This window comes from Tauraco erythrolophus, chromosome 6, assembly GCF_009769465.1.
Source record: "Tauraco erythrolophus isolate bTauEry1 chromosome 6, bTauEry1.pri, whole genome shotgun sequence".
In the NCBI taxonomy this organism is placed as follows: Eukaryota; Metazoa; Chordata; class Aves; order Musophagiformes; family Musophagidae; genus Tauraco; species Tauraco erythrolophus.
In genome coordinates this window covers 59,688,773-59,712,401 of record NC_141470.1, presented here as the reverse complement: position 1 = coordinate 59,712,401, position 23,629 = coordinate 59,688,773, and the positions used below count along the sequence as shown (strand labels likewise).

Below are 23,629 nucleotides of genomic sequence, written 5' to 3'. Positions count from 1 at the left end.
ATCTCAATGGTAAAAAATTTATGTTAGTCCACTGTGCTTTGAATGAGTAACTGGACTGAAAATGAAATTTATAATGAATATATAATTTTCCATCTCTATGAACTTTTAATTCAGTTATAAATCATATTTGTAGCAGACAAAAAGTACTTTTTCTCTTTATGTCAGTCTTCTAGCGGCTGCCTGCCTCTCCCCTGTATTGCCTTACACATTGTTTTAAAACTTTGCCTACCACCAGTACACCTGGCACAATACAGAAAAAAACCGAGATCACTTCTACCTGCTACAATACAAACCAGATGGGTACCCCTTCTAACTCGGATTAATTGACTGATGCCGTGCAACACATGGTGCCACAAGCAGCTGCAATGACAAAAGCAAAGGTCCAGTTCCACAGGACACAATGGCCAATCTAGAAGCCCCCAGTCTGTCTGCAGCACCCACTACTCCTATAATTTAACTTCTGCTGCCTCTGGAAGCCAAATTTAGTTCTCCGACCTGGCAGAAAACTAACCCAGCAAAAGCAAAACCAAAGTACCACACACAAACACTGGGTCGGTTTTTTTTTCCTGTTTGGTTAACATGTTAAATTAACTCTGACAAATTAGTCTGTCAAGTGTTGAGTGGGTAAAACCACAGAGAGCGAGAGAGGGAAGGGGAAGCGAGACCTTCCTCCCAGCAGCCGCACAGGGTATATGAGCTTATCTGCCTGAGCTCTTGTAGCCTGAAAATGGGAACGGATGGCTGGAGGTGGTGGGGGTTGCATCAGGTTTGCCCCCGATACCAGAATCAACTTAACCCCAGCCTCCAGAATTCTATACTACTATCTTCCAGCTCCCACAGCTCTCTGGTTTGTTACCCTTTACTCCTAAGCAACCCATACACTCTCTGTCACTTAACATCTGAAGGATCAAGCCTGTCACCTTTAACATCCCGTATTCAGTCTCTCCAATCCATGTTACATTGCATTCTTTCATTTAAGTGAAACAATTGAAACATTCTCACAGTGTTACTCATCTTCAAAGTTAGTAGTTAGAAAGATCTCATTACATCAATATGCATCAGAAACAAAGTAAATTTTATGAAAAGCAGTACATAAAAGGATAAAGGGTTCTTTCAATTTAGCTTTGCCCTGTGGGAAGGAAAAAAAAAAAAAAAGTGGTAGGCTGCCCTGGTATCCACTCCCCCTGTGTAAACAAATTTTAGAAATAAGCCTATCAATCACCCAGGGGTACATCTTCACATAAGAGGTCAGGGTCCCAGTAAGAGCATCCTACCTAGGAATGACAGCTACAGAATGGAATCTCTCAAATAACTTGCAGATGAGACAATGCTGGAATAAACCACACTACTCTATTCACTGCTGTAAAGTTTCACCTTCATGCCTTACAATCGTGAACTTCATAAAAAAAAATGAGTAGATACAGATATATTGCTCTGGGAGCTATGGGAGACCATAACAACACACATATTTTCCAGCTTCCATGAATTTCAGTTATAAAGCATTCACTTAACACAACAGTAAACATTTTTCAATTCCATAACTGAACATTCAATCCCACGACTCAGTTTCTTGTTTCAAAAAAAACCCCAAAACCCTAAAACAAAAAAAAACACCACAAAAAAAAACACCAAACAAAGCATCTAGGTCACAAAAGAAAGCTGAAATATCTGAAATACATTTCAGGTAAGTAATGATTTAACTCAGCTATAAATGTGCTTTGAAAGACTACTGGTGTGACAGTCAGAAGCATTTTTTTTTTTTTCCGACTTGTGCAGATAACATGCTTGTTCTAAGTCTTTCAGATAACAGACTGTCAAATGTAGCAAAAACAATCTAAGCAAAACCCACCATACAGTAATCAATCATACTGGGTCTGGGTGGTGAGAGGAATCCCCATAGCCAAAAGCCTTATTATTTGTATCCTGTTTATTCAGCTTTAAAAACAGAGGTGGAAACACTGAGCTATTAAACAATAAAAAGGTCAGGTAAACTGCTACACTGATATCCCCTCCTGCCACCTCCAGAATGACTGGGCCTAGCTCTGTCAGTAAATCAGAACTGTTCTCAATTTAAAGCCTTGATTTTAGTTCTGCCCGATCCATTCAACTTTCCTCAAAAGAGGTCAAGAGTTTTTAATCTTCACTTCTGAACACGATCAGTGTCCATAATGATAAACAAAGCTTTTTGATAAACTGTTAATAAATCTCTCCACCTACAGAAGTGCTCAAGCCCAACATAAGTCCTATGGTCTTTTGTTCATGATATCACGAATCTCTTCACAAGGAAAAACAGAGTGGAATGACAAGTGAGCAACTTCTCAGGAGCAGTGTTCTGACCATATTCTTCCCAAATTAGAAAGAATGATGGTAAGAGACTAGAAACTGGGAGACAATATCCCTCCAAGATAACAGTACAACCGCCCCAGCTCCAGCTGCCCCAGCAGCACTGCCAGCTAACTTTGATAACCACTGGCTCCCTACAAGTTTTTTAGTTCAGACCCAGAGGGTGCTCATGCAGCAATCGTCACCACTCACCCCTCTTTGGTTCATATCGTGGCCAAGTCTTAGAAGTGCACTCCAGTGGCACTCCAGGAATGCTCGAGTGCTGATGGGTGTCTGGAGCATGGCTTCAGACTAGAGCTAGTCCACAGCAAACGCAGAGACATACGGATACCCAGGTCCTCACCACAAACGGTTTAGATTTACAGATTTCTTCCTTTTGTCCCGTATTTCCTGCTAATGTAGACATAGAGCTAAAATACCGCATCTCAGAGCTAGTGCATCTTACATACACCTCTTTTGAAGTATTCTGCCCTTCAGCTGCCAATCCTGCAGCGTATCGTTTGAGAAAAGGTTTATTGGTATGCCAACAGTACCTGACCTCAGCCTACATGTCTGCCAGACTGCACACCAAACCCCTACATTTTAAAAATGGATCTTATCTCTCTTCTCAGGAAAAAAAGACCTCAAGCCTTGCAAGACGTATAAATGCTTAACTTAAAAATTGTATGTACAAGATCTTTTGTCCCAAAGGATCCCCGATTAGCTCATTAAAACATCTGAACACAGAGGAAATCACTTATTTCCAAAGTGAAACACAGCCACCGCAGGGATCTCACACATACACATGCTGTCTAGCATAAAAGGGAGAAAAAGAAAAAACCTACCCTCGCACGTCCCTCCACGTGTGGCATTATACACTTAGCTAAATTACAGTGGTGTATATTTTTCACTACGAGAGCTAAAATTTCCAAGAATCCTCACTTTCTTCGACTCAACTGCAGTTTGCCATGAGTGTTTTCAGAGTTTGAAATCGCAGTCTCACTGAAGTCCACAGCCAAACTCCTATCAGCTGCACAGCATCGGGATTTTGTCTCTTACCCTAAATCACACTAGTAATTATTTACGGTGTGACACTGAGGTATTTTAAACATGCTTTATATCCATGCCTCACATAATATATGGACATGAACTTCTTAAATTCAATTTTAAAACTCAATTCAAAATTCAGTTTTTAGGTTCACAGTTAGGAACCTAAAAAAGATGGCCTGATTTTTTGCACCACTTGAGCATTGCCCTGGCTGTCACCGCCCTATTATTTTGGCCTACATTTGGAAGAGGTAAAGCAAAAAGGCAGAAGTGCAGACACTGGTTCAAATAAAGACTGGCCTGAGTTGCAGGATATGCTAATTGCTGTCAGGTTTTTATCAGTTTAGATAAAGACCCCGCTGCCCCCTGCAGCCTAGCCAGCCTCACCAGACCACCCATCTAGCCGCAGACCTTGCTCACCTCCAAGAAGCCATCCTCCACCGGCACGCAATTCATCAGACACTGAATGGTAAAACCATGCCATGTAACAGATTAAGCCTGAGGTGCTCACTTCAAGGTCAGGAGGAGGACCCACCTGCCAGACCCCACGAGCCGTTTAAAGCAGCATCTCCATTTGGGAGTTGGAAGGATGCTTCCTAGGCAGTAACAAGTCTGTGTAGAACAGTTTGGGAAATGCTGGACAGGGAATGGGAAAGGAAGTAACAGAATGGTAATTGGTTTAGTAAACAAGTAAATATGAAACTGTCTATCTGTAAGCATCTTTCTCAGGTTTCAGGATGATTTTATTCCCCTGCCACCAAGGGAAAAAAAATAAAAAGCAAGCTGCTCCTAATGCTGATGACTTCAGGGTACAAAAGCCTTTTACAGCCTCAGGGAAATTCTAGATACTACTGTGCCGTCATCCCCACTTGAGTGTACAGGAGCAGCAGAGGGAAATCTCAAAAGCTGTTTCTGTTTGTTGTGGTGTTCACTACAGTTGTAAGAAAAAGAAACATGAAGTTTTCATGAAATACAAGGTTCTTTACAAAGTTTTTTTAAAAAATATTTGCCCTTACTAGCTTGAAACAATGGTTGTTTCTCTCTGTCTTTTCTATTTACATACTGAAATGTGAGGTTCCCAAGATACAGGATAGACAAGCACATTTTAAAGTTTAGCTTAGGCACCTGTTCACAGACAATTCTCAGATGAGTTCAAGCCAAGCTACTGTCTCATATATTGACCTGCAATGGATTATGGAAGTTACACTTAAAACCAGGAGATATTCCTTCTGTTTTGTTTACAGGAAACTTACGTAAGTTTCCAATCAAATACAGGGTCTGTGCTATTGAGAAATGCAAACTGCTTTTAATACAATGAGATGCTTATTTCAGATTTCAAATCCAAAAAGGCAATTAGTTTCTACATTCCACAATATCTAAAAACACTGCTAGAGACCTCTAATACGTTTTCAAGAAGTATATTATATTTATTCAACAATCAGTCATCTCAAAGCAAGACAAGAAAATGATGGACCATGTCAGATTTCACTCTTTGGAAGTAATGGAGTGTGGACAATCTCACTTAATTACTTTCCAAAGAATTCATTTAGTGAAATCATGTTAACATATCATTATCCCCACCCTACCTCCCTAAAAAACCTCAGGGAGCTACTTGCACATTTTAATTACGTAATGGACGAACATTTTAAATCATGTTTCATGGAAGAGGAGCATCATCCACAGTTCCATCTGCACTCCCTCTAAGCTTTCCCAGTTCCTTATGGTTGCCCAATTAGCGGTAATTTGTGAACAGCAAGCACCCCACAAAAAAATGTAGCCATTATACTGTCTCATGCAACCCTCCTACTTATTCTCTCACATCTGCCTCGAGATTTTGATGATCAAAAGACAGGTTCTTCATCACAGCTTCACAAAATTTCTCTTGACAAAAGAACTGCAGCATCAACTTTAAAATCTTCATCTTAAATTTCTAAGGAAAGGAGAAACAGGAGTGAAGCCAGGATAAAATCTATTAAAATGTATGTTGCTGACTGGCGTACTACCTCACTGTCTCCTCACATATTCGCTTTTTAATAATGTACTTCTAATATAATTCTAATGCTTATTCGAATTGTTTGCACATGGTTTAAGTTTCAATAGAAGAAACTGGGTCTTACTATTCTTAATTAGAACTTAAAACACATATTTTATCAGCTCTGTAAAGTACTATTAAATTTTTTAAAAACTCCTTGAAGATCAGATAAAGCATGTTTTCTGCTAAGAGCCCAATGCTTTAATTTGCAATTCTGTATGTTGTTTTATTCATGATAAAATACTTGATACTTGTAGTTTCTCTCCATCCTGCTAACACTGACACAGATTCTCTATTGACGTTTGACGATCACCGAAGGATTCTCTCATGACTGGTCTACATTTTCATTTGTTTTTAAAAGCTTGGTTAAAAAAAAAAAAAAGGCCAAAAAAAATTAAATTCCAGTAACTACAATTAACGCTATCCATGACTGAAATGAGCTTTAATAATTCATGATTTGGAAATACATAGCTAATTAAAGGGTAACAAATTCATTTTACTTATATAGTGTCTTATTAAAAATAATAGCACGAGCTTTAATAAGCTAACAATATATATTGTGAAAATGTCCATTACAGCAAGTTATTTTTATTTTATAGTGTACTGATTTATTCTGCATTCAATTATCACACATACAAAAAAACATGTTTCTGTATGCCACCCCTCCCTTTTATTCCAGGAGAGAAGAAAGTAAGCTCTAGAAGCAAGTTGATCAAGTAAAATCGACCAATATTCTACGTAACTCCAAAATGTGCAAAACAGACACTTAATGTAGAGTCCAATCCAGCATCACATTTAAGTGTTCAATTGTAAGAGCCTGAACAAATCTCAAAGAAAGGAAAAATAAGAAAATGTTCTCCAAGCAATTCTGGGTAATAAAATCTTCTACTGTCCTACAAAACTGAATGAAGCTTCATGTAGGGTGTCTCCTCCACTCCCGAGTTCAGAACACGCTGCTGTCCTGGAGAGGACAGGTCTAGAGATGAAATATGAGAAAGCCTGGTCTGTCTGTCTGTCTCTGTTGTTACAGGCGATTGAGAAAAACAACAAACATGAGTAATGCTATTAACATGTTTGCAACATCTTTTTGAGCATGCTTGCAACATCTTTTCACACACACAGTGCACGAATCTGCCCAGTGAGAACCAAATTAAATCCAATTTCGCTTTGCATTATTCCTAGGAAGTGATCACAGAAAACCAAATTGCAGTCTCTCCCAACCCTTGGCAGATTTGAACTAGTGACCTGAAAACTACAAGGCTCAGCATACCATTGTTCCTTCCCTAATCCATACTATACTGTGCGATTTTAGTCCAGCTGTAGGAAGAGGGTAACCAGCTGAATTTCAGAAGGTTGGGGAAAGGAAGTGTGAGAACCAAACGGGAAAGAAGAGTCGACTGCCAGAATAATGCTGTCCATAAAGGTTTCCTGTTTGCGGCATTCACTTCCTCACTGACAGGGTATCACTCCACTCGTAGATACGTGAGTCAGAGAGAAAAATGTACATATATTTGAATTATTTTGGGGAATGGTGGATAATTACAGAAGGAGAAGACTCAAACAGGAAATAAACTGACCAAAACTACTATATGAACCAATTCACACAATTTACTTTTCAAGACTTAAAAGAAACAGTGACTGACAGTTATCAAAACTATTATCTGTCAAAAATCTTAATAACATGATTTAGCAATTTTGGGAAGAGGGAAAGGAGGAAGGGAAAAGGAATTGTCAGTTTTTAAAAGCAGGGGGTTTTATTCTGCTTTTTTTTTTTAATAAATATAAATTAACATAGTTCTCAACCTCTTAAGTTTTTCTACTAGTAATTATACTTCACATAATCAATTAAACAGAACTGTAGTTAATATTACGGAATCCCTTGCCAAAGAAATCAATTTCATTAAGAAAGAATTTGTTTTACACTTCTTTTTTACTGCTTCACCCAGATATTTTAAATTTGAAGTTCTTGTCAAACAAGGCATCCATGGTTGCAGAAATGGCCATTTGGCAGCTACAATTTTCTCAAGAGCCAAGTGAAGAATATTAAAAAGATGCTACAAGTTGTAAATAAATCAAGGATAAATTCTCACTTGCTTCTCTAAGTTCACACAGGCATTTTGCAGAGTACAGGAATCACAGATTTCACCCTTTACGTTCTACGTCTCTAATAATCCTGCCCACAGCCATTAGCGTGGTGCAGGTCATGCTCGTTAGGTCATCATTACGGCTATAAATGGATAAGGAATTGCGGTCAGAGGACCCATGAACCTCTGCCCACACCCTACATGCCTCCCCTACCTGCTTGTTATCACTATTGATCATTCTTGGAGCTCACTGTCATCAGCTGAAGGTGAGATGAGCACTGTCTGTAAATGAAGTATGCACCTAGTTCCGTAGTTTCATGTCCAGCACAGTTCTGTCCATCAGTTTTTAAGCAGATGCTAAAAACCTCAACACTGTCTTGCCTTATCAGTATTCTACCACTTTTACCTCCAACTTAAATAACACATGACTAAAACTTTAACTGACTGTAAATAAGCATTATGGTTTTCTACCTAAGAACCACATAAAAGTCACATCGATACCAAGGAGGGTATCTATAACCAAGCACAGTTAATATTACCCAAGCTTAACTTTTCAACATGCAAAATAAACAGTGTTCTTTGTTACCTAGAAAGTGAGATGTAAGTTGAGAACTGTCCTTAGACAGGTATTAAGAGGAGTTATTTTAGTGTCTTACTTAAAAATAAACAAACAAATAGAATAGGCACAGAAACTAGCAAAAGGCTTTGTGCATCTGAAGAGACTGTCCTCTGAAAATCAAGAGGGATATTTCAAACTAATGCGATAAACTCCTCCAAAGTAGTATTCTCTGAGTTTACAACTAAGAAAACAAGAATGAAACAACTTCCTAAAATCACATTGCAAGTTTGTATTTCTTGCTTTGATGTTGTCTCAGACTGATGCTTGTGTTCATTAACATTATGTTTCCCAAATGCCAACCCTACCCTACTGTTCCATAAAAGAGCTGCAGAAAGTAGGTGGCTTTGAACTAGCTGTGCTAAATATTTGCCCTAGATTTTAGACATGCTGCTCAAAATGAACATATTTTCCTCATCTCTTCCTTCTCTCCCTTCCTTCTGTATTTACCGTATTTCTTACACGTTGCAAACCATAAAAATATGTTATTAAACAATAATTGCAGACTAGATCTGTGTGTGAGTAAAGAACGGGGGGAAGGAGGGAGGAATAAGACCCAACTTCTCCTCCCAAACCCAGAGCCTTTTCTAGAGAGAAAAGGAGGCCTGGGATAAGTTTGCCCTCATATTACTCCTTTTCTCTCTGACCAGGCCCTCCAACAGCCAAGATCTGGCTCCCACATCCCCATCACAGCCTCCTGCCCACCACTGCTCCCTTCCTCCTCCATCCCTTCTGTGGTTGCCACCTGCCCCAAGAAGGCATCAGAAAGCGGGAGAGGCTACAGCCGTCCTTGGGCCCAGGCTAGAGCTCACTTGCTGTCCTACAGTGACCTACAGTTATTCTGGCAGGAGCACAGGTGCTCTATCTTGATCTTTCCGAACACAACACGTACAGGCAGCCTCTTTATCATTTCTTCAGTTCAAGACCATCAGAAAATTTCATCATGTCTTTACTTGCAAAACTAAAATTAATCCTTTCTTCTATGTTCAGAACAGAAAACGTTAGAGCACACAGCGATGATCACTTTGAGTCCTTACCAGCCATTTCTGTATTTCCCTTCACCCCGTATCAAAATCACCTTTACCTTCACATCTCCACCACTTTCTTGCTCTCGTTCTTCTTTATGCCTGCCCCACTCCCAACTTCACATCTTTCATACTACTACATTATACTTGCAAGAGCTTTCCACTTCCCTGTAAAGCAATTTTCTTTTCCTCTTTCAACCTCAAAACCCTCACTGGCATCCTCCATCTGTATTTCTTTTCCTCATGGGTCATGAGTGCCTGTGTGAAATATCTGATCACCTCAAGGCAGTATTCAAAGGCCTGATTCTCTTGTTCTTCCTCATCTCATCGAATACAGTCTCACTGAAGGCTAACTCATAAAGGGAAAGGCTTCTTTCGCTTTATTTTATAAACCAAACCACTTTATTTCATAAACACTAATACAAGTTTACAACAGCTAGGGAAGCAATCTCGTCAGTAACGCATTCTAGAACATAATACTCAAGGATTAACTAAGATTTTAAAACCTGTGTACAGCATAAATACATACAGCTCATTTCCATCATGTATAATAGGTGCTCAGAGTGACAAAATCCACGAGTGACAGATCTCAGAAATAAGCTACTCTGCCTATTCAAACTATTCAGAAAGTGCTGCTACTCCTACTGTTCCCATATGTATGCTACTATCATGAACACTGCAAAAGCAAAGCCCAGGGATTTTTGTAGGAAGACAGCTTGCCTAGAAACGGGTTAGAGTATAACCTTTGAAATACATTGCTGTATGTTTTCTTTTTAAAAATACTTACAACGAAATATTTATTACGTTTAGGCAAAACAGGCATCTGCTATTAGTGTACAACCCCCGTACACAGTCGTAGTTTTCTCTCCTGAAGAGCTGTGAGAATACAGTGTCACCACACAATGCACAGCCCACGCGTGTGACTTGTCATGCCCTCAAAAACTGCTCCCGCAGTCTCAAGGTCCACATGCATTAGAGTTTTCTGCTAACCTGTCCCTTTATTGCACAACACCACAAAGAAAATAAGGTAGAATTTATCATCTTCGTTTCCTCCAAGAAAAAAGGCAGCTATATTGACGCAGTTGCTGTCATGAAGCAATTTAATATGAACCTGACTCCAGCTGTTCAGGTAACAGCAGAAATCCAGACTACTACTAAAATCTGAAGGAATAAGAGACGCACAAATTAATTTTCAATGAAATACAAGATTATGAATCCTTGCATTTTTGCCGCTAGAAAGCAGTAACTAGCATCAAAATAAGGTATTGTGAGCCTAAAGTTTACCATTAAGAATTCTTAGTAACGTTTAGGATAACAGATTTATTTCCCCCAAAACAACAGTAAACACCAGCTAACTGAATAATCCCAAATACTGTGCAGGCCAATCTCCAGATACCTCCTCTGAGGATACTGGCAGTTCCTCACCTCCTCCTTCCTTTTTTACGACCTGTCACTGCAGCCCAGCAGCTCCCCTGCCACACTGCCACTCAGGTGACGCCACCACCCCCCCCCCCCCAATAACCCCTACCTTAAAAAAAATAACAGAAAGAAAAATCAGCAACTGCAAGCCAACTACCTTAACTCCACGCAGGCATCTCGCACCTAAAAACTGTCCTTGGCTGGTGTGGAGAGCCTCCGGGTGGGCTCTACGGGGAGGGAGCGGAGCGGGGGGCGGGCAGGGGAGGGGGGCGGAAGGACACCTGCCCCAGCCGCATCGCACCGCGCCGCCGGGACGGCTCTGGTCGCCGCGGTGCCGCCGCTGCGCGCCTCAGGGTCACATCCGTGCGCTCCCAGCTCGCTCCTATCCATAGACATCCATGTACGTTGGCATACGCGCAGCGGAGGCATGCAGCGGTAGGTGGCCGCTTGGGTACCGGCTCTGCCTCCGAGGCAGATACGCACATAGCTGTACATATTCACACATACGCACACATATCTACACATATTCCCGTGAAGGAGGTCCAGAAGTTCCTCACAGAAGCACCCCGGCGCCGAGGGCTGGCAGGTTTCCCGCTGTATAACGGGGGAAGCAGAGGGGGGTGAAGTTTCCTCCCTCCTCCTCCTCCTCTCCCTGAGTTACGCTGTGGAGCTGGGCGGCCCTGGGCGGCGGAGACGCCGCCGGCAGCCCCAGGCAGGGCCGCTCCCGGCGCTGCCTTCCCCGCGCCGGCCTCCGTCTCCGCCCCGCCGGGGCGCCGGGACCCCGCCGCTCCCCGGGGGCGGCCGCGGGAGGCGGCCCCCGCCCTTACCGTTGCAGAACTGGAGCAGCGAAGAGGTGTCGTAGAGACTGCTGTAGCTGGAGAAGCCGTCCTCCATCCTGCCGCCGCGCTCCCGGCCTCCCCTCGGCTGTCCCGGCGGCCGCCCGCTGCCTCCTCGCCCACACGCTGAGGAGCGGAGGCGGCTGGGGCCGTGGCGGCCTGCTGCCTGCCTCACTCAGTTGCCATGGCAACCCATTCACTCCGCCGCGGCTGGGGCGGCGGCCGCGCCGCTCCGCTCCGCCGCTGAGGCGAGGGGGGAGACCCGCGGGGCGGGGCGGGGCGGGGCGCCGTCACGCCGCGGCGGCGGGGGCGGGCGGTGCGGGGTGCTTCCCTCCCTGGCCGCGGGGTTCCCGTCCCGCTCGGCGGCGTCTGGCCCCGCGGCGCAGCGTGCGCCCCGCGGCTCGCAGGCGGAGGGGAGGTGCCGCCGGCGCCGCGGCGGCGGAGCCCTGTCAGAGCACGGCTCGGCGGGGTCTCGCGGGAAGGGAGCCGCTGGGCGGGCGGCGGGAGGGCCGGGAGAGCGCGGTGGTGAGGCCGGGGGCACTACTAGCTCGAGCGGGGAGAGGCCGGGGCGACCCCGAGGCGGGAGGACGACCGAGAAGCCGCGTCTTTCGGCAGGCGCGGGGCCGGCGCGGCATTTCTCCTCGGCGGCCCCGCCGATCACCCGCGCCGGGCCAGGCCGCCCCTGCGCCGCCGAAACCCGGCCCTCGTCTGCGAGAGGGGCGAGCCTCGGTTCCCCGTGCCGCGGCGAGGGGCCGCGCCTCCCGCCGGGACACGGCGAGGCGGGGTGTCCCGGCCGGGCCGGCGGAGCAGGGCCACCTCCCGTCCCTGCGGCGGGGAGCGCCCGCCGAGCGGCTCAGGGGATGGCGGCTGACGTACGGCCGTGCAAAGAGTTCCAGATGGGAACATCTCCGAATTCACGGCAGAAGCTTGGCGGTAGCTGTTGGGGGAGCCTGCCGGCCGGAGAGCGCAGCGTGCGGCCCCGGCATCCCCCCCTGCTGCAGCAGCGCTGCTCGGTGCTGCTCTGGCTGAGGCTCCGCTCGCTTCTTCCGCTGGAGCAGCCGCGTGTCCTCCTCTGGTTTCAGTGGCCCTTCGCTTGGCTACAGGATGGAGTTGACAAAACAATATCGTAATCGATACTCTCTTACAAATTTCTTTTAAAAAAAGCGCAAACCAACTGTAGTCCGTTAAGCCGTCTTATACAGTTTTAAGCATTTAGTTTGAGGAATATTATGCACTTTTCCAATACGGGATACTAAAATAATTTCGACTGCTTTTAATATTTTTGTCTAGGTATGTTTATAATGTCCATTCATGTTGAGATGAGGATAGTGGTACGAAACTGGTGGCTAGTAATCCTGTAAACTTATTTTATACCTTCAGTTTCTGTGCTGGGGATATTAAGTGTCCGGCTACTGAAAGGCGTTTTTATTTCAAGATCCTTAAGGGACACACAAAAAATAGTGCATTGCATAACTATGGCACCTTTCATCTTGAAAAATGCCAAAGCACTTAAAAAAGCGTGTCTTCAGGTCTCAAACCTTCAGGAGCTTTTTGCAAGCTTTTTCCGTCATGTGGATCCACTTACAGGCGTGGGTTCGGTATATGTGAGTCTTTTCACCAACCACTAAACCATGCTAGTGCTAACACAAAAATATGCTATAAAATTAGGCAGAGATATCAATTCCATATTAAAGAGGAGTGAAAAGTGCTCCCTCCTGAATTGCCAGTGCCAATATCAGTACAGTTGAGGTCATCTCCAACACAAGTACTTACCCAGCCTGATGGTGCTTGACTTGTATCTGACAAAAACAACTGCATTTTATAGCTGTGGGCTATAAAATAACAGAAATTTGTGGTAGTTTAATTACGTTAAAAAAAAAAAGCATGGAAGAGAAAACTACTTCAAGAATATCAAAGGCAATAGATTTTCTTAATGTTTTAAATGAGCCATGATTCTTTCTCATCTTTAAAATTAATACAAACCCCTTAGATTTTCTCATGACCTTTTCATTCGTAAGCCATCAGACATTTTTAAGACGCCATATTGTTCTAAAAAGTTGTACACGCAGAAACACATATGCATGGCGTTTTTGGCAGACAAGTTACAATAATAGAAAAATGGAGCTCGTTTTTAATGTATTTTTAATTAAGAATTTCCTTCACTTTAAAACATTATTGCTGTGATTAGGTTATTCTTTTTGAGGTTGAGAAGTGTTTTAATGTGCTAATTTTCCACCAGCTAGAGAGAGTTTCAGCACAAGTAGTGTGGTCGCCATAAAATGTCAATGTTAGCTTAACCTATACCTCCTTCAGATGTGCAAGTTGTGGCAAATAAATCTGTGAAATCTATGCAATCTAAAAGTGTTATGTCTGTAGTAAAAATCGTGTTGTCAGTGAGAGTGCTTGTGCTGGTTTGGGCTGGGATAGAGTTAATTTTCTTCACAGTAGCCGATACGGGGCTGTGTTTTGGATTTGTGCCGAAAACAGTGTTGCTAACTCAGGGATGTTTTAGCCATTGCTGAGCAGTGCCTACACAGAGCCAAGGCCTTTTCTGCTTCTCACATCACCCCGCCAGCGAGTAGGCTGGAGGTGCACAGAAGTTGGGAGGGGACACTGCTGGGACAGCTGACCCCAACTGACCAAAGGGATATTCCATACCATATGACATCATGCTCGGCATATAAAGCTGGGGGAAGAAGAAAGGGGGGGACGTTCAGAGCTATGGTGTTTGTCTTCCCAAGTAGCTGTTATGAGTGACGGAGCCCTGCTTTCCTGGAGATGGCTGAACACCTGCCTGCCGATGGGAAGGAGTGAATGAATTCCTTGTTTTGCTTTGCTGTGTGCACGACTTTTGCTTTACTGATTAAATTGTCTTTATCTCAAACCATGAATTTTTTCACTTTTCCCCTTCTAATTCTCTCCCCCATCCCACTGCGGGGAGTGAGAGAGGGACTGGGTGGTGTTTAGTTGCCAACTGGGATTAAACCACGACACAGGGCTACAAAGGTAAGAGAAGTAAAAGCCCGATAACTTTTACGACATCTGCCAAAGCAGAAGAAAGGACAAAAAGGGACAACACAGCTCCATTTCAGAAAGCAGAAATTAAAAGTCACTTAGAAACTCAAATCTAAACCCGGTCTGAAGGCAGCATAATGAAAGGAAGATAGAACATCTGAAACCATGTGATAGATTACCCACAAAAATTAATTGTGAAGGTGTCAGTGAAGCCTTTTGGCTCACTGTGCTGCAAATCGGCTCAGAGATGTGACAGAAAATGATCTCCGCTCTAGTCTGTAGATGCTGTTATGATGACATTATATTCTGAGGGCAAGGGTTAGAAAAGGAAAACACTTTCATAATTTAATTGCAATGATTTCTAGACCTGTTACAATCTTATTACACTAAACTGAACCACAAGGCACGAAATGAAAAAGGAATTCTGTCTGGCTCTGCGAACAATGGGACAATGGATCAGAAGGATGCACCAATGTGTCTCTGGGAATTCTGCTGGTGTAGTGAAACAACAAAACCACTTCTTTTTATTCTCCATTTTTCAGTAAGCTTTAGCTTTAATCATTTGTACAGATCAAAGCTAGTGCATTGGAAAATGGGACATCATATACATAGGAATGGGAATGTGGCATTCTGAGCAATATAGTGGGACTGATGTATTTGGAGGGGATTTGTTGCTATATGTTTGTGCACGCTTATTGTTGGCACTGTCAGAAACTCTGTCTGATGTTACGTTTTTGAAAGCTGCCCTTCGTAACTAATTATTTAAGTTTCATTTGTATTGAGTTGTGTAATACAAATGACTATTTGCTAAGTGAGAACAAAAGAGCTTTCACCCATCCCTAGCTGAATTTTCAGGAGTTATAACTCCAATTTTAGGACAAAGAAGCCTTGTTTTCACTCCCTGTTAATAGGCTATAGTTAAATAATTTTGATGCTTTAGGTATTCCTGTTCCTTTTTTATTTCTATTTCTTTTGCATTACTGATAAATACAAAAATATCCTGCAGCAGGTGCATATCAGAAGTATTGTGGTTCATAACTCTCAACAGTATAGAATTGGACTGTATTATAATACGATGTTACAGCTAAAAATACTCTCAAGTCAAGAGCAAGCTGTCCCAGTCACCATGTCAATATGAAACAAAGAAATCTGAGTTACAGTATCCTCTCAAAATCCACTAAAATAGCAGACACTGATTATATAAATCTTGTCCCTGTGCTGTTTACATTTAGCAATCATGTTGAGAGAAGAATCCCAATACAAGCACGTCTCACCTGACTGGTAGAGAAGGACTTTTGAAGAGGGATTTTCTTCTGGGTCATTTCTGTGGCTCTCTCATTCGACAGTGTCAGGCTGTTTTCACTGGTTGTTGATAGCTTGGACAGCGTACCCTTCATTCCTGACACACGGGTCCATGCTGAATGTCATTGCCATTGCCATTGCTTTCCTAGGGCTTGTTTGGGGAATGAGGTAGCACTTGGTAACGGAAGGACGTTGGGATTTGGATCTCAGTGGCAAAGCCTACTGTGCAGAGCTGCTAATGGCATTAGGTGTAGTGGGCCCTTCTTTACAAAAGGTGAAGGCTCGGTTCACCACAGAGGCTGGAGCATTTTTCTTTCAGGTTGGTGCCATGCATGTCCACAGAACAGACCAGGAAAGCTGGGGTGGCCGCTGCGTACACTGAACCTATTTTGTAACTAGAGGAATCTTCACCAGGCAAAGCATCTAGCACCATCAGCAAATGTGCTGGTTTTGCTAAAATTTATCAGTGGATATAATTATAGCATCTATTTGACCATGACTAACTTTTGAAGAGCCCCTCAAGCTCTTCAGCAATCATTTGATAGGTCACATTTACTGCAGCGTGATGGAAGGAAGCTGAGCTCAGTTCTGCAGCTCATTGTGTTTCCGTTTAAGATGTAAGGGTCCATTTCACCATTTACAGTCCTTCTTCATGCAGCAGGCAGTCTCTGCCCAAGCCTGGAAGGTTTTAAATTGTGTGTTTGTTCAAGTTTTGCTTTTCCTCTGTGAGTCAGAGGTTTCATCCATTAAAAAACTGAAGGACTGCAACATTTGGTGCCTGGCCCCATATTACAATTCCAAACACAAGGCACCACGCACGTGCTTCTCCCTGGATAACCTGTCATTCATTCAAGACAGAAGACATGGGCGCCTCTTCCAGCCATTCACCACCGGCACTGGAAGTTGGCCAGTCTGAAAGCTGGTGTCGGAGCAGAGACCTCATCTCTCTGGCACGGTGCTCTGTCTCAGCGTTGCAGGATGCGGTGTTTCGGCAGGAGCCGGGCAGCCAGCACCAGGCAGCCGCACGCCCGGCAGCGGCACCAGGCTACGCACCACGGGAGCCCCAGGCAAGGAAGAGCCAGTGCCTGGGTTTGAGGAACTTGCAGGATGAGATTGGCATTTAGCAGAGGGGGACTCTGGGACTCTGGGATTAAGTTTTGGATTTAGCTGCTTAAAGTCCACTGAAATTCAGATTTAGACAGATTTTTAAATTACTTTTTTTTAATTTGTCCTTTCTCTTCAGCGAGCAGCAGCAGGGATTGCTTGGGTTTTTTAAGAGAATTTCATGTGGTAATTAAATTGTCTTCATTCTTCAGAAGTGGCTTTTCCTTTTGCTCACAGCTAGACTATCTCCACGTATTAGAGTGGGGTTTTCTGCCAGGGTCCTATCGTAGGCTCAAATAAGGGTTTCCTCTCCTGCTGTGGGGTAGGAAAGGAAGAAGCGCCTTGCCGCCCAGTCTCCTTTCTGAAAACACTTCAACCACTGGAATAATCATTCATTCTAAATAGCAGGACTCCAGCATTTCAACCACAGCAGGGGTCTTCATGAATGTCACTACAAAGCACGTTTCATGCATGCGGGAAAGATGGGCTATAAGGGGAGCATCACCATTATGCCGGCACAGTCTGAGTGCATTAAAAATACAATATTACAAATGTGGGATGAAACCATCAAAGGTATGCATGTTTTACAATCCAAATGAAAATATGTTGCAATATGTCTGTATATATCATGTTGCTTTGAATGACATATATTGGAATTGTGGAATTTTCCCTATAATTAATAATAATATTCTTAATCATACTGCCCAGGAAAAAAAAATGCCTTAAAGGTTGATTAATTTGTAAATACAAAGAGAAGGCTTTGAAGATGAAAAGAATAATGCTTTGTGCATCTATGACTCTTGCCATTCAAAGACAGGAGGCTGCTCAGCAAACAGAGGTGCTTTCAGACTTGCACCACCTTTTTGAACTAAATGTTGTCTTTATGTTACTTATTTGGAAAATGAGAGGGAAAACATGACACAGCCAAAGTCACGCTGGGAAGTCAGTGACAGAATCAAACCAGGATAACTACCAGTTGTGTGCACTAACCATTAGCCTACCCTGCCCACAAACGCTGAAAGTATTACTTGTATGGTTTGTTATGAAATGCTTTCAAGCATAGTGCCTGCAGTAGAAACACTTATTTTTGTAAGGTCCCCTAACAAGTTGGGTTCAATGCATTTCAGAGTGTGTAATGGCCGACTGCAGACTTGTTACCCTCAAAGACATAACATGGTGATACTAAACTGACGAGAAGCAAAGTACACTACAGATACACAGGAATGCATCTCCTTTTCCACCTTCTGTGCAATCTGTGCTGATGGGAACAGCATTTCTAAGATATTAATACTCTGAGAGAATCACGTGAAGAAGCGCAGCAATGGATAGCGTCACATGAGAAAATAACCCGTCCATTCTTCAAAACTTCTCCTTAAACGTTTTCAAATCTAGTTGAGCTCTGCAACTGTATTTTTGGTGGCTTCAGCCCTAAACGGAGGCTGAAAGCTTCCAGTAGCAGAGCTGTTTGAGATCTCTGTGTTTGGGGACAAGAATCCTACGTCCTGGTACAGTTGCTTCTCTGATTTCAGGTGCAATAGCTTTAGCACAGGTTCACCAGTTCTCCAGCCAGGGCACTGGAGGGTCATTCCTATAGGTCTGTGTCACTCCCCATGGGAAATTCCCTCCCAGCGGAAAGAGCTTTCGTGCACCCGCCAAAACTTCGGGGAGCCCCAGGCATGTAGGTATTGAGAAATGCTTTCAACGAGTATGAGAAAGGGATGCTTTTGGGTGGCTAGCACCACATAGACACTCGTCCTGCACATGGCTGAGGTCACTGATTCTTTTATTTTTTAGTTTTCGTGTTATGATTATAAAGATGTTAATATGACAATAAATATTCCAGCGGTCTGTTTTATGCATGTATTTAAGTCATATTTTGTTAGAATTTAATATCTAGTTTATACAAAGCCACAACAATATAAATCTGTGCCTTTTGAATTATGTTAGAGAAGAGAAAGACCGGAGCAAACTCTAATGTAGATTATTTTTTTTAATGGTACTTAAATAACAGCATAGCAAATCGATCATTTAAGGTGTACACAAAAATTGCCATTTTTTTAAAGAAGTGCTACTGAAATAGTCATTCTGTTCTATTTTTAGACTGAGAATTTTAATTTGACTGTAGCAATTTACAAGAACATGTAAAACCCAGAAGTAGAAAACAGGATATATGTCCAAAGGATGTATGTCAGCTGCACTGTGAGAGACAAGCCTCTCTACTCTGCGAACAGATACCCACAGTGCCTGTGAACAGAGGGAGGTATCTCAGCACTTTTCTTATATTCCTCGGTCAGTAGAATGGTGGTTTAAACTTGTGCCTTATCAGACCTGGTATTCGTAATTTCTCACCTTCTCATGTCGCTGTTGATCTGTTGCCAAGATCCAGCAAAATTAAGGGCATCTCATGGGAACCAATGCGTACTAGGAGAATTTACTGTAGGCCATGCAAATAATAAAGCACACATAAAAATGTATGTGTAAGATGAAGTACCACATCCGTTCAATACATTAATGTTAGAAGGGGCTAGCCAATCTCATTTATGTCACTTTTCTACATTTGCAATAAGAGCTAAAATTGGTAATTTATTTTACTGGAAATTTGCCCAGATATGAAAAATGAACTATGGTAAATGTCTTGAGACGTAATTGGAAATAATGCTGCATTTCTTTTAGTGATTTTATATGTTTTTTAGATAGGGGTTTATTGGAAAAGCTAATTTGTGCAACTAAACAAGTCATAGAAAGCAGTTGCAGAGTTTACCTGTAATCTTAACTCCTGCCATCACATATGCCCATTTACCACCTCAATTAACCCATCTTAGAGTTCTGCTTATCCACCTCCTGTTAAAAGAGGTAGAGGGAGAAAGAGGATGCAGGGGACAACAGAAGGTCCACTGGCTCAAACTCATTGAATTTCCATGAGCTTTTCCCAAGCGGGTGGAGGAGCGAGAGGGTGGAAGACAGGATGACCTACAAGGGGTACGCAGGAAATTCAGCCCACTACCCTCGCAGATTCCTTTGATATCTGCCAGAGCCCAAGACCACCTACATTGAGACCTTCATCCCTCCACTGCTTTTGCTGCCTCAGCCCGTTTCTGCTTTCCCAGTACAAGATCCCAAGACACAACCGGGGGATGAAAGAAAACAGTTAAATCATCAGCTAATCTAAACTTGGCTTGCTTAAGAAAAAAGCAATAGGGAACAATCCTTTCCTACAGTTTTCAGCATTACTTTACACTAATTTCCAGCATGGGCTGTAGCTTTTATTTTTCTGGGTAACTATAAGTTTGTTTTGAATTAAACTTTTTTATTTACTTTGGAACAGAATTTGACTTGGAAGAGACTTTTTTGTTCTGGTCTGTGCAATCACCCGAGGCCCATAATGCGATCAAAGCAAGTTTGTGGTACATGTGTTTTTTTCAAAGTAATTTCTTTCTACAGATTCATAGCAAGTGTATCCAGAAATTTAGATAAATGCCACTTTTCATCTCCTTCTGACATACAAAACTTAAGAAATAAAATGCAACAAAATAAGTGGTTGAACCAAAGAAGTTTTCACTGAATTGCCCAGGAACATGAATAGATAGCAGGGTTTATATTGCAGGATCAGGTCCATACAGTAATAAAATATTTGGCCTTTGGGGAAAGAATGCTGGTTGTTCTTAAAACACCTCTGCCAGCTAATGCAAGGTGTAGGATTACTAATCCTCCTCAAGGGAAGCCATGCGTGGCATTCTTTGCTTTGGTGGTGGCATTCAAGGGAGCCCTGGACAGAGGAAAAAGTAATAGGGGCAATAATGACAGTCCCTGAATGAAGCCCTGAGAAATAGCCCAGGCCCTGTCGCCTGGCTGCCAGCCATCCAAGCATGAAGAACAATCGTGCATTTGTTTCGGATACCAAGTCACCTAATTTTAAAAACGCTTCTTGATGCAGCCCTTTAATTCCTAAGTATTTCACCACCTGACATTTCTTTCTCAAGCTCTCAAAGAAGCAAGAGAAAACCAGGGCTACAGATAAGGGAAAGGAGGGAAACTAAAGGGAAAGGAGGGAAACTAAAAGGATTTTGTCATTAGCACAGTCATAATTCAAGAAAAAAAGAGCAAGAAGACAAGTTCTTTTCAACTTTTTGATGCCCGATAACCCCTCCTTGTCCCACCACTTTCCGACAGAATAAATGCTGGAATAAAGAGCAGAATGAATCTCAAAAGAAAAATATGTATTGTATGCCGTAAATTATACAAGCAGATGCAGCCATGAACGAAAGAATTAAGAACATAAAACCCCTGCAGTGTGCACTGGCTGATGAAGGGCTGGAGGTTGCCAAGGGACACTGCGTGACCACCGTGCAGTCCCAGCTAGGATCTTGCTCTAAACATCAGCCTGCAGCCCTGTCACACAGGGGCTTGCTGCCTTTTCCTTCATATTATTCCTCTTAAACAACTCTTTTACATATCAGTAGCTGTTTAATGAATGTTTTGGCCGTAACCAGCTTGTGGTATATTTTACAGATGTCTGAGAAATCTTCCAATGAAGAATTTTGCGTCTTTTTCCCAAATCACCCCTTCGGACAAATGTTCCCACATGGAGCTGAATGAGTCTCCCTAGACTAAGGGATGGGTAGAATAGGCCAAGAGCCAAGTTTTCATCTGCTTTAACCTTGCAGAGCACTATCAGCTTCAGCCAAAATCTTGACTTCATTATTTTTTATTTGTTAGAAAAAGTGTTATATAGCTTTATGGTGCTATATACAGAAATAATTACAAATAACCTAGCTAGACTTTGTTCAACTAGACAGTTTTTTGGCAAAGTCAAAACTCTGGATCCAGATTTTTCAGATTTACACATCTGTAACATCTCCCCCCTTCCTTCACGACATCTTTTATTTCAAGACACCAGCAGTTATTTTCTTATTCAGCAATCATTTCAGCAGGGAAAAAAAAGCTTAGCAATATTGATGCAATTTAGTGTCATATGACAAATTAAGAAAAAAAAATGCATTTCAAAGAAGTTGATGGCATTCATTTCATATCAGTAACATGTTTTAAAGAAAACTTGTGTAAGCCTGTGTAAAGGACATTTTGCTAACTTCACTCTTTTAAATGTCATTTGGTGACCATCCAAGAATAAGAAGTAAATACTTTATGCTGGAAAAGAATACATGTGACTCATGATTTTCAGCTGCCATACATGTGAACTCGTGGAAAATGATGCAATTAGAGACCAGAAGCAGAGGAAAATACCTGTTTACATTCGGCTCTGCTGAGCAGATCAGAACAGCTGGAGGACTGCAGAAAAAATGTTCTTTTCTCTCTTGCTCATGTACTCCATGGGCTACGTTCTGCTTGGAGTTACATCATATTCAAGCAATTAGGGGACAGTCATGACAGATATGATTTAGCATTTGTCTGATGAAGAGTGTTTGCTCTGTCATTCATTCAGCATTTCCTTCTATGTGAAATTAGGAAATATGGCATATGAAGCGTGAAACCCAGGGTTTTTCCATCCCTGCATGTTTTCCTTTGGAGCTCAGAAACTCAAGTTACCCCAGCGTAGAGGAAGGAGAGGAAATGTAGGAATGAAGTCCCTGGCTTCATCACAAGCCCCTTTCTGACCTGACCAGAAGAAAGTATATGGAAAGGAATTGAACTATTCAGGATAAGTATAGATGAATGGCAGAAGTATGTTGAGGTAAAATCAGAAAGACAAAAGCACAAAATAAGATACAAGCAGGGACAGTGAGGTAACAAGATGTCATTCTACAAGTGCATATGAAGAAGGCCAGGAGAGTGCACACAGGGGTGCAAGGCAACAGCCTTGAGGATGACATGGGGAACCTACATGGGGAACCTACAAGTGATTAATGACTGTTTTGTATCTGTCTTCATTAAAGCTGTATTTTAACAAACATGTTAAGCCAGTGCTGTTGCTGAAAAATGTTGTTACAAGCTCCCTGCTCCACTCCATTCTCACCTCCTCGCTGCCCTCCTGCATCCCACTGCCACAGTGATTTGTAAGGGTGTGCAGGGATCTGGGTGGTGAACTGACCCAGCTGAAAATTACCCTAGCAAACAGATGATTGTTTCTAGGATTGATTAGTTCTGCAGTTGGATTCATCTCATGGCAGCACTGTATTCAGATGATTTTTTTCAAATTAGCTAGGCTTGTTAACTTCATCCTGTGATACTTAACGGGCAGACTGATCGAACAACGGGTAGTTACTGTCTCTGAGTGACTAGATGTATAGGGTGTCAGGGGATCATGAATAGGAAAGCATGGTGCCTGCCTTAAAATGGGGGAAAAAAGGAACTAGGAGATTATTGATTTGTTTGGTTAACTTCAATCCCCTCAAAAAGTCTGGAACTTTTTAAACAGTTTATAAGGGCCTAGAAAATAAAGGGGAAGTAGATAGCATTCAGCTTTAGTGGTAAGAACAAAGTCTGACAAACCAGTCTGGTTCTTTCTGTGACTGTATTGTGCTGTGGAGAGGAGGAAGGCACTCGTCATATAATTCAGCTTCAGTAAGGCTTTATGCACACTCATGGCACTCTCCTAAACAAATAAGGAAACGTAGCCTTGCTGACCCTGCTACACCTGTTCTAACAGGTGTGAGACTGTTCAGGTAATTATACCTAAAAAGTGACACAAAATGGAAGGAAATACGATTCTGCATGGTTTTGTCCTTAGTCCCATTATAGTCTACATTGTCATTAGTGACTGAAAAAGGGAGCAGAGGACATACTTAGCAAATGTGCAGGCCACAGCTTAGGAGCTCTGCAGGTATGCTAGTCAATAGGCAGATTAAAATTTAAAAAAAGATCTTGGCAGC

The 23,629-nt window shown here is 42.7% G+C and overlaps 1 protein-coding gene across 3 annotated transcripts in view; it reads right to left on the bottom strand.

Moving 5' to 3' along the window:
• EML1 (EMAP like 1) overlaps positions 1–23,629 on the bottom strand; it is a 110,033-nt gene that overhangs the window by 74,763 nt on the left and 11,641 nt on the right. For 2 of the 3 annotated variants that reach the window (XM_086613795.1, XM_086613794.1), the window contains exon 1: positions 11,373–11,439. The exons of the other annotated variant lie outside the window; for it this stretch is intronic. In XM_086613795.1, coding sequence (XP_086469921.1) covers positions 11,373–11,439 — 67 coding nt within the window. Of the gene's footprint in view, positions 1–11,372; positions 11,440–23,629 lie in introns of those variants that run through there. 3 annotated transcript variants of the gene reach the window in all.